This window comes from Epinephelus moara, chromosome 10 (genome assembly GCF_006386435.1).
Source record: "Epinephelus moara isolate mb chromosome 10, YSFRI_EMoa_1.0, whole genome shotgun sequence".
Lineage (NCBI taxonomy): Eukaryota > Metazoa > Chordata > Actinopteri > Perciformes > Serranidae > Epinephelus > Epinephelus moara.
This window is the reverse complement of record NC_065515.1, coordinates 28,413,787-28,430,086: the sequence shown is the minus strand read 5'-3', so window position 1 is coordinate 28,430,086 and position 16,300 is coordinate 28,413,787. Positions and strand designations below refer to the sequence as shown.

Here is a 16,300-nt window from a genome sequence, read left to right as displayed (position 1 = left end):
CTCTCTAAAGCAAGGCCCTTGCTATATATATATATAAAAACATAACTATAAGGCTACGAAAACCAAACGAATTTTATTTTATAGCGATTATACACTTATATAAACATATTAATGGGTAGAATATTCAGATTCAGATTCAGATTTGACAATAAACCATGCCAAATATTACACACTGGCCCTTTAATGATGGTCATACTCTGCTGGTCCATACTGTCATCTGCAGTGGTGGCTAGTGAAAAATATTCTAGGTGGGGCTGTGCCATATTAAGCCAGTGTCAACTATCCCAATACAATTTAACACAAACGGCAGGATACCAGTGCTCTGTGAAATAGTAATTATTTAATGCCAGTATTAAAAAGTTGAGGCATTCTCACACAAAAACATAAACAGCATATTGCACAAACACAAATTTTGCATTTGAAACTGAACATGTAAACAAATGACTGATATTTACACATTTTACACACAAGGCTGTTGACTGTTACGGCAGTGCCCCCTTGTGGCAGAGGTGCACAGCAGAGCACATGAAACAGTGTGTTGGTAGTAAATAGGCAACGCAAGAGACACGCCACCAGAACAGAGTGCAAAGTTGACTAAATACAATAACATAGACTTATATAGATTGTTGTAATGTATCTATGAAATTTACACTGTATAAAGCATGTATAATAAAGAAATTAATATAAAGTGGCTGAACTCAAACCTTTGGCTGGGAGAATACTGTACAGTACTTTACGATCAAGTTAAATGTTACTAATGTGATCAGAACTGCAACAATTACCTGATTTTTCAATTAGTCGATCAAGAAAAATATGATCTGCAACAATTTTGATAATAATGTCAGCATTTGAGTGATTTTCTAAGGTTAGATTCCAAACATTTTTTTTGTTTTTGATTATCAAATGTTAAGATTTGCGTTTAATATGAGTCAATGAAAAACCATTTTATAGACTAAACAATCAAGAAAATGATGAACAGATTACATATACAGTAATATTAGCAAACACACTACTGTATATATATTGCTGGATGATGTCTTGTGCATAGGTCAACTATATACAGAGAAAGATTTGGTCAAGGGAATGTGTGTGTGTGTGTGTGTGTGTGTGTGTGATATCTATTTGTACAGGAATTTTGCCCTTCTGTCCTTGTGAGTGGCAAAGCTCTCAATAACCCTATTATTGAAGTCAGGGATGTTTCTGACAAGTTAATTCTCCATGGAGAGCATGGCCAGAGCATTCAGGCAATCCTGCGTCATGGTGTTCCTCAGGAAGGTCTTGATCCTCTTTAGAGTAGAGAAGCACCTCTCTGATTCTGCTGTTGTCATGGGTGTGGTGATGAGAATCTTGAGAAGACTTACAGTCTCAGTCAATGTGGCCTGAAGGTTGTTCTCCATGAAAAACTGGAACAGAGTCAGTGTACCACCGCAAGCCTTGAACTTGTCATTCTCATAGATGAGGGATAGCTCTGTTCTGAGCTTGGCCTTGTTAAACATGGGGTAGATGTGACTCATGATGACTCATCTGCCCACATGGTGAAATGTGCCAAAAGTTGGATGAGCCCTCCAACGCTAATGTTGTTATCACCCTGTTAAAACCCTGAAATGGGTATCAGGCTGTACCATCATACATTAACAGGGCCTTCTGACAGGTGACACCATTCTCTAGCCTGACCTAACATAACGCTTATGCTGCTTTGGAATCATCTCTCTTTTTGTCCCTGATCAGGAATCCCGTGAGGACTGGTATGGGGAGGAAGTACAATTACAGCAACCAAGAACTGTTTCAATATGCATGTGGACATGTGAATATTATTTTAAGTCAGAATTCTTTTTAAAAATGTGTAGTTATACTTCAATTATTCAAAGTTCTGTTTACAATCAAGCTAATTTTAGGGCAAGAAATCTTGTTTTTGTAATAAACTTAAGGGAGACCACCACCCAAGATAAAAATACCGATATTTTATTTCCATGGCCTAGGAAAGTTCAATCAGTATGTGTGAACATGAGCTACTCTCTCCCAAAGCCAGAAACCAGAGAAGTAAGTCTCAAACTTCTGATGTCATCAAGTCTGACATCTGGAGCTGCTCCATAGACAGTGAATGGGAGCCTGATTTTGCCACCAGCTAAAGCTCAAGTTTAAGTCTTAAGCGCTGGCAACACAAAAACGATACCAATTCAAAATCAGTGGGGATCTTTTGTTCTGTTGGACACACAAATTGAGTATAAAGAGCGAGCAAGTCTGTAAAGGATGTGTGGGAGCAGTGGTGCATGGGTCAAATAAACATGGACTTTAAACCAGGAGACAGCTGTTCTTGCCCCATGTTTAACCAAAAGTAATTGTAGGTACATGCCTGCATTCCACCATCTGCCTCACTGATACTGTCCACAAGTGGTTCACATCCTACTTCACTGGATGAACTGAGTATGTTGCATTGGGAGAGGCAAAATCACAAGTTCACTATGTCACCTGTGGTTTCCCTTAAGGCTTGGTGCTGGGTCCTACCCTCTTCACTCTCTATATGCTCCGCCTCGGCTGTGATATCAGCACGCATGGCATATCATTCCATTGTCATGCTGATGACACACAACTCTACCTCCGGACAGATCCCGCCTTCTCTGCACTACTGCCATCTGCCTCACTCTATACCTGCCTGAAGGAGATAAAGGCGTGGATGAAGCCCAAGACTAAAGCCATCCTTGTTGGCACCCTACACCAGGTCAGATCATCCACCCTCACCAGCATCTCTTTCTCCGGTGAGAACATCCCCCTGTCTACTTCAGTCACCAACCTCGGCGTTAAAATGGACCTCCACCTTACATTCGAGACCCACATCAAACACCTGTGCAAGACTTCCTTTTACCACCTCAGGAACATTGCAAAAGTGCAAGACTTCCTTTTACCACCTCAGGAACATTGCAAAACTCCATCCATCATTCAACCTGGCAGATGCTGAAAAGCTTGTCCACGCTCTTGTCTCCTCCAGGCTGGACTACTGTAATGCACTCCTCATCAGGATTCCTAGTGAAAACATCCAGAGGCTTCAATACACCCAGAACAGCATTGCTAAGAGCATGACCATATCACACCCATACTCACACCCATCCTCACATCACTCACTGGCTGCCCGTTGAACTCAGAATTCAATACGAGGTCTCCCTCCTCACACATCAGTGCATTCATGGACATGCTTCACTCTATCTTAAAGAACTCCTCAGACTTCTTCACGCACCCGCCACACTGCCAACCTCCTCAACCCCCCCAGGACCAGACTCCGCACCATGGGAGACTGGGCCTTCTGCCTGGCCGCTCCCTGACTGTGGAATGCTCTCCCTGACCACCTGAGAGCACTGCAGACTGTGAACGCTTTTAAACGCAACTTAAAGACTTACCTTTTTACTAAAGCCTTCTGATGTATTTCATCATGTTGTCTGTTTTTAACTCTTAACATAGCATATCTGCACTGCCTTCTGTAGCACTTTGAGATCTGTTTTTTTATGTAAAGTGTGTCACAAATAAAATGTATTATTATTATTATTATTATTATTATTATTATTATTACTATGACTTTACAGACTTAACATAACTATTACTTTGTGTAATAACGCAGCATACTTACGTTTACATCACTTGTGTCCTGTAGGTCTACATAGTTATTTTTTATCTAAAACCACATTTTCTCCTAAACTTAACCAAACTGCAACTGTTTTCACAATGAAACTGCAACCGCTCATACTAGACTTTGCATTGGCATTGTTTTCATATTGCCAGCATATAATTTTCACACAACTCCAGCCCACCACCACGTAATGCAATGTTAAGAGGTTGTGTCCATTTCACATATTACTGTGAAATTGTGTTAGATTTTGTGGACCCACAGAATGTTTGTTTTCTTATTTACCTAAATGAGCTTTATTTCATTGTAGTGTACTCAGTTGTGAAACAGGAAATGTACCCATATACTCAGAACATTCTCCTGGGTGCTCTCAGTGTCATCTAGAACATTTCTACCAATTCATCGTCTGTGGAGCAGCTCCTGACTTAATACCCCATGACATCACCCATTTAAGTTTTAGCCCTCTAGTTTTTAGATTTGGGTGACAGTTGCTAATGTTTACTAATATTATTGGATCGTGTTAGGCAATAGGTATAACATACATTTTGAAAATGGGCAAAATTCACCAACATAATTACAGGAAAACCATCAACCCTAAATAAAGGAAAGGAAGGAATGGTTGGTGAGCAGAGCAGTAGAGTACTCCAGCAACCAGATGGCGTGGTTGATGAGAGGTCTGCCATATGGTGATAATTCGACGGCCTGGCAGTCGGACAACACCTCAGGTTTAACCTCATTTACACCAACGCAAACACACACACGCACAAACACACACACATTACCTCCCATAGCCTCCACAGTGCTCTGTTCTGTGCAGTTAGAGACCATGGATCATGTTATGCTGTGCTAGCCCACTGTGCTCCACAGAGTTCATCCTTAACACATGTTGCTAACATCCATCACAGATTAAAAGAGAGAGAGCATGGGAGTGGATGTCAAGCTGAGAGAGAAGCAGAGCCAGAAAGAGAGAGACACAGTCGATTTTGAGGGAAAAAGTCTGGAAAGAACTTCGACAAGAGTAAATATGTTTTCCCCAACAAATGTTGCTGTCCTCCTCCACAGTCATTGACCCATAACTGCACGCCTGCAATAGTGAACTGCACCAATTCCCTAAGTTTATTCAAAATCTGATGAGTTTTGTCTGAGATATTGCTTCAGACATATGGATAAACAAGTAAACACTTTACTGAGCTAATCAGCATAAGCAGAAAGAAGCATAATTCCCCCGAGTTTCCTCAAAATTGGATCAGTGGTATCTTAGAAATCACATCTGACAAATGCACAAGCAAACCAGCAGATGGACGGAGACAGACTTGAAACTCCCTCCATTTCATTGTGGGGACAAAAATGTGCAAGATATTAAATTCATTATATAGAGACAAGATGGTGGATACTCTGGAGCCTTACACTGTAAGGCTTAGTCGTTTAGCTGACATTTACTTAGAACAATGAACAGATAGATAAAGCTGCAGAAGTTTGTTGGAAAAGTCATCCAAGTTCCACAACACAAACTCAAACGTCCAAAGTTTCAGCCACTTTACACCACAGGATTTCAATCCATGTCCTCAGGAAGTCGACTACTGCTGCTTTTTGTTCTACCAAAGATTTAAATGCATGTAGTTTCAGGTTTAAAATGGTCCATGATTATGCAGTATATAAAGAATGGAAACCAGCGGGACTTAAAGCTTCAAGTAAGAAAAGCACAAAATTACATCCAGATAAAAGGAGACAGCCTATTCAGATTAAAAGACCCATCATTACACCACCCACAGTATGTTTAAGATGCAGCAGAAACAGCAAAATACAATCATATCATCAGAGATCATGAGCAAAGAATATCTGAAGATCCATCCAGATACATAACCTCACCAAAACCAGAAACTGTGTCAAAGAGAGGAGACTGCAATCTAGATTTTGTTTACACTATTTTTTAGAGAGTGGAACGACTAGCCTAATACATGACTGTACACTTTATATACATTTTATATAATATTGTACGATAGTTTCCATTGTCTTTGTCATTTGCTGTATCGTGGTATTTGTTTCCATTTCTTTCATATATAATGTATTATTATTTTGTAGTGTGTGTGTATTACATACATATACTGCACATATATTATACAACATCATATACTTTAATATATTGTTATGTGTACTGAATTTATTATTCATTCTTATACCTATACTCATACACAGTGCTCACACCATGGCTGCAGGAATTGCTCTACTGGATTTTTTTATTCCTTTTGCAGTTTTATATAGTGTCATGTAATATATATTGTGTATAGGTTTTTAATGTAACCTCTTTAAAATAGCTTAAATTCTTATTTCTTTTTCATTTATTTCATTTAAAAAGTACTTTAAGTTTTTTCTTAACATGTACATTTCCCCCGGAGATCATTCACCTCATCTTATTTCATATTGGAGGAATAATGTTGGTACCTTGTTGGTGGTAGAGCAGCAGCCGTCCCTTCTCCAACACCAAAGTGAGGCTGTGATCTCTCTGTCCCTCTGCATGTAGCAGTGTCCCAGAATTCCTTAGGGTCTTAAACTTTAGAGAGACGACCTCCATCGCCGTCCAACTCTGCCTCACACTCCACCTGTAGACCAGGCTGCTGCTTCCGTCAAAGTTGGCCACGTCAGAAGCTACAGAACGACGGAGAAAGAGGAGAAGGAAGAGCTTTATATTTTTCCAACAACAGATGTACACTTTATTCTTCAGTAACTGTAACAACTGACATTTGTCAATTTATATTACAACCCTGATTCCAAAAAAGTCTGAAACTTAAACAAAAGCAGAATGCAATGACGTGCAAATACTTTGACCTCTAATCAATTGAATACAGTACAAGACAAGATATTTAATGTTCAGACTGAAAAAAAAATATTTTGCAAAAATACAGTATTTTAAGTTTAATGCCTGCAACACGTTTAAAAAAAGTTGGGACAGGAACAACAAAGGACTGGGAAAATTATGGAATGCCTAAAAAAAAATCAAACAAACAAACAAACAAACAAAAACAGCTGGAACATTCCACAGGTCAACAGGTTACTTGGTAACCAATGACAGTGTCATGATTGGGTATGAACGAAGCATCCTCGGAAGGCTCAGTGGTTTACACGCAAGGACAGCGCAAGGGTTACCACTTTGTGAAAAACTGTGTGGGGTATTAGTCTAACAGTTTAAGATTCATCAATGGACAATTGCAGGAATTTAGGGATTTTACAATTCTATAATCCACAATATCATCAAAAGATTCAGAGAAGTCACAGAAATCTCTGCATGTAGCAGGCAATGCTGGAAACTAACATTGAATGCCTGTGACCTTAGACCCCTCAGATGAATTGATTTACTACATGGGCTCAGGAACACTTTGGAAAACCATTGTCGGTAAACACAGTTCATCGCTGCATCTACAAATGTAAGTTCAAACTCCACCATGCAAAGTGAAAGCCATTTATCGACAACATCCAGAAACACCGCTGACTTCTCTGGGCCTGAGCTCATCTGAGATGGACTGACACAATGTGCTGTGGTCTGACGAGTCCACATTTCAAATTGTTTTAGAAAATTATGGATGTTGTGATCTCCGGGTTAGGGTTAGGGTTAGGGTTAACCCACTTGGCTGAAAAGTGTGATCTTGAACATGAGGTTAGAGAGGTTACAGTGAAATATTTCAAACCCTGTTCTAACTTGGAGAAAGCGAGCCTATAGAAGAGGTGTGAGCTTGTAAATAAAGAAATGTTACAGAACAGCAACAAAGCAAGACTGATCTTGACATTCAATTTAGGGTGTTTTTGCTGCAGTGACTTCATATGCTTGAATTGCTTGTATTTCACAGCGGAGGAATTGTTCATGGACTGTACTGTATATTTTCTCCAATTTTCACCGAACACCATCCGAGACAATGTGGTCACTATAAACCTCACAAACAACAGCCAATACTTTCTAAAGCATGACTGTATTTCTATTGTTTGATGATATCGATTTCCTCTCTGAACAAACGGTTTCTAATGAGCAAGCTAACTATTGGCCCCTTAACATATAAACCCTTCAAACCTCACAAACACCATATGGTCTAGTGTCTGCTACTGATTACAGAGCAGCAAAAAGACCAGCAAGAGTAATTAACTTTTACTGTTGTGAAAGCAGAATCTGTGCGAATTTGTGAGAAAAAAATAATAATAATTATGTGTTTCTGGTACGGTCAGAATTTTGCTCAAAGCTGACACTAAGTATGGTTTAGGTTACATTTACAGTGACCCCTGCAGAATTCTTCATTAAAGGTGACTAATGGATTGTGTCCACTGTCAATCACTTGTTCTCTGTTTCTTCTTTGGAGTCTCTACTTTCAAGTTTTTGGTCCTAAGCACCTGCCAATGTAGACTCACAAGTCAGTCTTTAGACACTTTGCTTAACTAAAGACTGATGTCTTTCTCCCTGATTTTGTGTTTAGATGGTCAGATACAATTTCAGAGTTTAAAAAAACTCCCTACGTTGCAGAACCAATAGTAAATCCGCAGGGCGGTCCTTCGGTGGCTCGCTGAACTCTTGTGCTCGTAAACATAGTCCGACCGCGTTAAAAGTTTTAAACAAAGTCACTGTAAGTCCTTCATTTCCACAATCTTGTGGACTGAGCACACGTTTGATAAAACGGAGTTAAATCTCTCGGCATCCATTTTCAAGCTCTGTGTGTGTTTGTGTCCTTGCAGACGAGAAAAGGGGGAGCGCACATTTCCAGGAGGGCGTGTCCTTTTAAAAAATGCTAGAGGCGTTGCTTTGTTGCCGGCTGTTTTCTCCGGTGCGTTAAACACACTTTAGAAAGGAGCGTCCCCAGACTATCAGAAGGCGGAGATCTCTGATTGTCTGGTGGCGAGACTACTGCCAATGAGACTGGTTATTGTTTTAAAAAGTGACCAATACAAAAAAGCATATACAGCATATATACATATATATATATATATATATATATATATATATGTATATATATACATATATATATATATATATTAGTGTCGAGACTGATCATGCTTTTGGAGGTATGTATCTTTGTTTATCAAAATTGCACAATATTTCTAATAAACCTCCTGCAGAGAAAATGTTAGCTGTTTTAATTCAAACAAAAGAAAATAAGTTGCTGATAACTACAGCATGCATGTTCTTATTATGCCTAGAGGGGATTGTGCATTGTGTATCTGTCAGCAGCTAATCTCACAAACTACTTTTTCTTGATCTAAGATGTGACAAGTCTAAACTTTAAAGAATGGGAAAAAGAAACTGAGCCTGTTTGAACCATAAAGTAATCTGTCTTTGTGCCAAAAAACAATAACCAAAATTTCCTGTATAAACAAACCCAGTACTAAATGCAGTATATAAGATAGCATAGGCTTTGGAAATTGAAAAAAGTGAATGGCTCCTTATTAAATACATGCAGCATCTTTGCTTTATGCCACTAAATAGACATTTTACACTTACTGCAATAATAAATACTAAAATGAAAATAAGCCACAACAGGAAAATTGAAAATCCAGATACATGACTGCCCAGCCATCTTTTTTTCTTTTTTATAAAGGATTAGCCCCAGCCAATACTGACAAAGAAGTCAAATATAGGGATCAGACTTACTATATCGACATCCATATATCTCCAGTCTGAGTCCAATCCTCCCAGTGGGGTTCCAATCCAGAGGAATCAGGCGGAGGTAGCGAGCTATTACCGGCTGTTTGAGTTTGTACTGGACCACAGTGTCTGCATTACTGTTACCTGGAAAAGCCTGAAACAACAGAACATGTTAGTCTGCCTGATTTTTATATCCAATCATTAACGTTTCTCTGGTTGCTGCAGCAGTCTGATAGCAAACCATTTGTAGTCATTAGTTCCTCAAGTAGCCTACACAGGAACCAAACACCTTTTGTTGGTATATTTTGATACTCATAATCTAAGGAAATTTATTCTCTTTTTAAGTTTTGTAGCTTCTCTCTTCTGACATGAAGTGAGATATGTAGATAGAAACAACAACCTTTAAAAGAGAGAGATGCACTAGTTCTGCAGAAAAAGTCCCCCTAACCTCCCTGATCCTGACACAGCTTCTTTGCATTTTCAAACTTTGAGCTCACAGAGGCCATTGATCCTAACTGCTGATAATGTCTCTCCCTCTCTCTGTCCTGTGATCAATAACTCTGGGACCTATTCTGTCTCCGTACCAAGCCTCTCTTAAAAGACTAATGGCTTCTATTTTCCAAATCAGCTGCCTGTGGGAATCCAGAGGGATTCTCTGCTTGACAGGTAAACAGCACACGCAGAGCGACACATGCATTAACATCTGTAAGGGGAAAAAAACAAGCTGCATTTGTGGTTACATGGGCATGTGCTCTGCTAGTGTCTGCCCTGCCTACTTGAGAGTGTGTGTCCACTGAGTGTGTACTGATGTGGCTACGTGAGTGAAATTGGCTTTCCTGGCGCTGCATAATTGTGATCTCAGTTCCGTCTTCAGTGCTTTGAAGGGCTGAGCCGGCTGGGCAGCGGAGCGTTAAGCTCAACAAACGGCTCTGTTTCCTGCTGAGGAGGCTGAGGAGAGCGGCATCTCATTTACTTGCCCGAGCATGTTTTGAAATATGAGTAGCTTCTGACAAGACCTCAATCAAGGGGAGAGAGAGGAGGGTAGAGCATAAGACGAAGAGGAGGGGGAGGGAGGGCATGAGAAAGAATCAGAGAGCAGGTGCAGAAGAAGTTCTTGGGTGTTTTACTTTAGTAAAAGCAGCAACATTGTAAAAGTACTCCAATACATGCAAAAATCCTGCATCAAAAACGTTCCTCAAGAAAGAGTACATATGTATTATTGGCAAAGTTAGCAAAGTGAACATGTGGAAATAGACCATTTTCTTGCTTTAACTAATCATTCACACTGCCACCATTATTGGCAGTAGTATTATTATTGGTTAGCATTGTTGCCTCACAGCAAGAGGGTTCCTGGTTTGATCCCAGGGTGGTCATGCTCCTTAAAAAAGTGAGAATTTGAAGCTTTGTGGGTGCCTATGGCTCAGGAGGTAGAGCGAGTCGCTCACTAATCAAAAGATCAGCAGGTCGATCCTCAGCTGTCAAAGTATCCTTGAGCAAGATACTGAACCCCAAATTGCTCCTGATGGCTGCTCTATCAGTGTGTGAGTGTGTGTTAAAAACTGAGTAGTGGCACCTTGTACGGTAGCATTGACCACCAGTGCATGAATGGGTGAATGTGACTTGAAATGTAAAAAGCGCTTTGAGTGTTTGGGTGACTAGAAAGGTGCTATACAAGTGCAGGTCCATTTACTATTTACCATTTATAAAGTAAATGTGGACTGCACAATGTGATGTGCACGAGAATAATGACATCATCTGCGTTTAGACTGCTTCCTGATAAAAGTGGCTTTCACTGTGCAATTCTTTCTGCAACCAGTTACGATCTTCCGTGAAAATTAAGCCTCAATTTGGGACACAAAGGAAGTGCGTCAACCATTGTGCAAACAAAACAGGAAGAGGATAGCACCTTTGTTTTCCCTGGTAGCCAAAGTCACCAAAGAGTATCAGTGTAAGTTCTCTGCATTTAATATCCCCAGAAGTGGAACAACCCAAGAAACTGTGTAAACTGTTGTAGGGCTGTACCCAAATATTCGGATATTCGAATATTCGTTTCTATGGGTAGGTATTCGTTATGAAAATTTGGTATTCGATATTCGTTTTTTTATTTACTTATTTTTATTTATTTATTTTTTATTTTTTTACTTTTTTTTGGGTGCTAAATGTAGTCTTTTTGTTGTTGGTGAATGCAGGTTATCAATAAAAATCAAAACTTTTAAATTGCATTGTTAAAAATGTGAAACTATAGTATCGCCTACCAACTGAGCTTGTGCACACGGCACGCTTGAGCGCATCCGTCTGAGGCTGTGGATCAATGCCAAGTTTTACCACTTTATCACTATTCCCTCTAACTTGTAGCTGTTTTTTCGTTATCTTTTGAATTTAATATGAATTATGGAACCGTGTTACTGTGGCTGAGATGACTAAACTCCACCAGTCTCCTCCGGTCCATCCTCCTCATCCACAAATCTCAAGGGGACTCTCCTGTCCCTCGTCGACCTCCTCGACATTTCTCCTCCAGTATTTACAAAACTATAACTGACTATAACTATTTATGAACTATAAAAACACGTACTATTGCAAAAAAGAGGAACAATGGCAAAACTATTAACTATGGTGAAAACAAGATGAAAATACGGCATAAAAAACTCAAAAGCTCTCAAAAAACCACAAATACTATTATTTACAACACTAAATATTATTTACAAAGAAAACGCCACCCAAACTCCACTAAAACTCACCAAAACTCCCCTAAAACACCGCTCACCCCAACTCGCACTCTCCCCGTCAGCTGTCACTCTCCTCCTGCTGTGCTCACTTCCCTCCCCTCCTCCACAGGTAATGACGTCACTACCGTAATCGTATATGAATGGAAAGCTCCGCTTCTCAGCTTTCAGAATCCGTTGGAATTACGTCGATAGCGTGAATGGTCGAGGAGTTACGGTAATTTGAATAATAAAAGTAAAAATAAAATTAAAATCGACTATGAGTTTTCCAAATCGATGCTCGCATCATTCAAGACAGAATCTCGATGCATCTAAAAATCGATTATTTCCCCCACCTCTATGTACAACCCACGTACTTGGGGAGGCTGTGATCATGTGACCAATGCACTGATGGGGTAAAGAAAGCAGGTGGGTTACAGAGGACTTTACCCTGGTACTTTACCCAGGAGACCGGTGTTATTTGCTTCCACTTTAAAGTAAAAATACAAAGTGCAGCAAAATGGATGAGTGTTGTAATTTAGGGGAGTAGAAGTCTAAAGCAGCATGAAATGGAATTACAAGTATGTCAAAATGGTACTCAAGTACAGTACCTCAGGAAATGTATTAAATCACTTTCTACTACTGGGAACATGTGATGAGGGGCAGCAAACATTTGCATTTGTCAATGCATTTAACATAAACAAATCCAATGTTTTATATATTTAAGTCTTTAGTCAAAATCTGTCAAATAAATGAAATTAATCTGTCTTGTGGATTAATAGAAAATAGCAGAAATTAGTTAGAATTACTCAGTACAAGTACCTCAAAATTGCTCTTAAGTACATTACGTAATTTATTTCCCACCACTGGAGAGCAAAGGGAGAAATACGGAGCATCTAAGCTGAGCAGTCAGTAAGAAGCTGCCACGGATACTGCTGTTTTTGCAGTCAAATCTCCTCCTTACCTGACATACTAAGCTGGCCTGACTAATACATGAAGCTTTAAAAACACTCTGAGAGCTGATCTTGGTTTATCACCTTTCATGCTGAGTGTCAAACCAACAAGTTTTTAAGCTGCAAGAAGTCATGCCCTGCTCTCTCCCTCTTTAGTGATGACTCCCAGGCTTCACAGACTTTGTATCCTTCACTGTGAGAAAATCGCAACCTGTCAAATGTGAATCAAAAGCTGTTCTCCGGGCCGCTACTGTAACAAGAAGGGTGTACTGTCTTTCATAAAGGAGAGAGGAGATGCTTGACTGCCTCTGAATCACAGCTAATGCTGTTTAATCAACGGAGGCCCGCATGGCTTCCTGTCATGCTGACATGCAGTACTTTGCTTGGTGGTAATCAGTCATTCTGCTGTCTAGTATTCCCTCTAAACACGGGGTGTGCACTGGCTTAAAAATGCTATAAAATGCTGAGAAATAAGGATTTTCAGAGTGAAAAAGAAACACTAGGGAACACATGCAGACATGAAAGCAGAGGAGAGTGCCTCAGCTGTGACTTCTCCCCCCGTCTGCAGGGAGGACATCAGAATATTTAAGTCCACCACATGCACGTCTCAGTCCTCATTCACATTTACATTTTAGACACTGAGCTGACACGCTTATCAAGACTGGCTCACAATGACTGAGCTGGCAAGTGTTCCATCAGCGTCTTGCTTGGAAACTGATGATGGACACCTACGCCTCGGCAGGAATCAAAGCTATGACTTTTTTGTACGCCAGACAGTCTTTTCTAACAACAGCACCAGCCTCCCGTCAGCAGAGGTTCAACTGTTTGACAGCAGCTCCGTGCAGTCGACAGAGCCCTGCCCAGGTTCCTTTCATTGTTCCATCCATTATTAATAAAGAGTGAAAGACTCCTGGTGAGCAGGCTTGCCGCTGCAGGCAGTACCAGTCCCCACAGATCATGTAAATTATGTCTATGATAGTGAGGCCAAATATATTTTAACATCAGTGAACCTGAGTTTTGAGCTCCTCTACCTCCAATACTGTCTTCATACTTGTACAAATACATACTACGGATTTAAACGTGCAAGGTTTTACCCAAACAACTAGTTTTTCATGAACTTTCTAGAGGCAGCCATGGGTTTTTAATACATTTCAGTACAAAACACTAGCATGGATGTGGCATGTTAGCCAGGAATTAAAAAAAATTGCAAGCTACCTTTTCAAATTTTGGGACTATGATGATGTTGTCCACATGCATGCTAGCTTTTGTACACTCTACCTTTTATATTCTGTGTGCCATAGTGCTTTACGATTTATAACCAACTCTGGTTGCCGGGCTCATCAATGTACGATTTATGATTTGGTAGACTGGCTGACACTAAATCTGGGTAGACAATTTCATTTGTATATTTTGTGTACAAGGCCATGCTGGGTAAACTTCCCCAATATAATCTCCTGACTCAGACCTGCAGCACTCTTCACCGTTTTTCCACCAATATGGACCAGGTTCTGTACCGGTTTCCTGCTCCTAATTTTGAACCTTTCAAAGCATTTTGACCAAAAACTAATTGATTCTCAGCTGATGGTTGGGCATGTGGCTGTGGCTCAGAGGTAGCGCGGGTCGTTTACCGATTGGAAAAAGTGGCGGTTCGATCCATGGCTCCTGTAGCCCACATGTTGAAGTATCCTTGGGCAAGATGCTGATCCCCAAATTGCTCCCGATGGCTGTTCCATCAGTGTGTGGGTGCAAGTGAATGGTTACTGAGTAGCAGGTGGCACCTTGTATGATAGCCTTGGCCACCATGGTGTGACTGTGTGTATGAATTGGTGAATGTGACATGTAGTGACAAAAACGCTTTGAGTGGTTGGAAGACTAGAAAAGCACTATACAAGTGCAGTCCATTTACTGCTACCATATTCTACAGGTGGGAAAGAGGATGGAGAAAACAAGTTACTGCTGGTAGCTGGTTCAGGCTTGTTTCTAGATAAAAACAAATATCTGCAATAACAGAACAAAAGCTTGCAGGTGATTAATGTGATCCATCCTCTTGCTACTATTGTTTACTTCAGTTGTGTATTGTGTAATGACCTTGTGTAATGATGATACATATGTGATTACAATGGTTCTGATCAACACTGGTGGAAACGCAGGCTGGCTCTCTAGATTTTTTTATTATTTTTTTTTTTACTGAGCTGGGGGAAAAAAACTTCACTTACTTTGTTCCCTGGACCTGGAATCATTTATAGAGTATAATATGTCTAGTTGCTTGAAAAAAATTAAAGCCATGTTAGAAATCCTTTTAAAGCCCCTTTCCCGCTGCACAAAAAACCCACTAACACCTGCTAACACCTGGCTTTCATATGTAATGCAATCGGCATTCACACTCGGGCCAAATGATTGCAGATATTTATAGGCTCTCACTCTGATCTACATTGATGGAAATACAACACCTGCATGAAGACATTAATTGTAGCCTTGAGATGCAATGATGTAACACCTCAAAATACCATCAGTCTCTGCCCAAACAGCGCTCAAACAATGGCTGAGTTTGAAAGAGCGACTTAAAAAGTAAGAGGTATAAAAACAGATTACAGATTACTAACCTTTTTTCAGTCAAGCCATGATGTCGAATGTGACACACCAGAAAAAAAACAACAAAAAAAAAAAAGCACAGACCATGATTTTCTGTGTTTAAAAAACCTGCATACACATGTGCTAATTTCTGTGGAAACAGGGTAGACTGAGAAATGCATCTGTTTTTATTTGAGCTGGATTTAGTCTCTGCCTTGTGTTTTTTATTTCCTTATCTCTTTTTGACTGTGACTGGTGTGCTGTCTTGGCCAGGTCTCCCTCGGAAAAAAGATTGCCATATCAAGGGACTTCCTGTTAAAATAAAGGTTAAACGAAGATAATGTTTTTCTTTTTGGTTATATATTTTTTGTCACAGTTACTTCGTATCAAAAAACATTTTTCGACCTTTTTTTCACACTATGTTGAGGGTTGCTTCAACAGCCACAGAAAATGTTTCAAATCTTCATACCACAGTGAAATTAATGTTGTACAACATGTCATTGGGCGCAATTACATGATGGCTTCTCATTCAGAATGAAATAAATCTGAATGAAATCAGATCAGAGTTTTTCCAGGTAGTTTACATGGGAAATATTCATTCCAAATGAGAGTTTACACGGGAGATCAGTTTAATCGCCTTTATTCAGGTCTGCACAAGGTTTGGGGCAGGGAAGGTTTCTGATTGGATAGGGGGCGGGGCGGATGTTACGTGTTTACGCTTACCGGAAGAAAACACTGTAGTCCTCGCTGCGGATAACAAGATGCTTGACGACGCCGTTCTTAGTGCCTTTTTCGGGCTTGTTTTGCTTATATTCTTGAAGCAGCAGTACGACAACAA

General features: G+C 40.0%; 1 protein-coding gene across 1 annotated transcript in view; it reads right to left on the bottom strand.

Moving 5' to 3' along the window:
- LOC126397159 (contactin-associated protein-like 4) overlaps window positions 1-16,300 on the bottom strand; it is a 108,168-nt gene that overhangs the window by 88,480 nt on the left and 3,388 nt on the right. The window contains exons 2-3 of the mRNA XM_050055715.1: window positions 9,243-9,390; window positions 6,059-6,262 (exon numbers count right to left, since the gene is read on the bottom strand). Of these exons, the coding sequence (XP_049911672.1) occupies window positions 6,059-6,262; window positions 9,243-9,390 (352 nt within the window). The remainder of the gene's footprint in view (window positions 1-6,058; window positions 6,263-9,242; window positions 9,391-16,300) is intronic.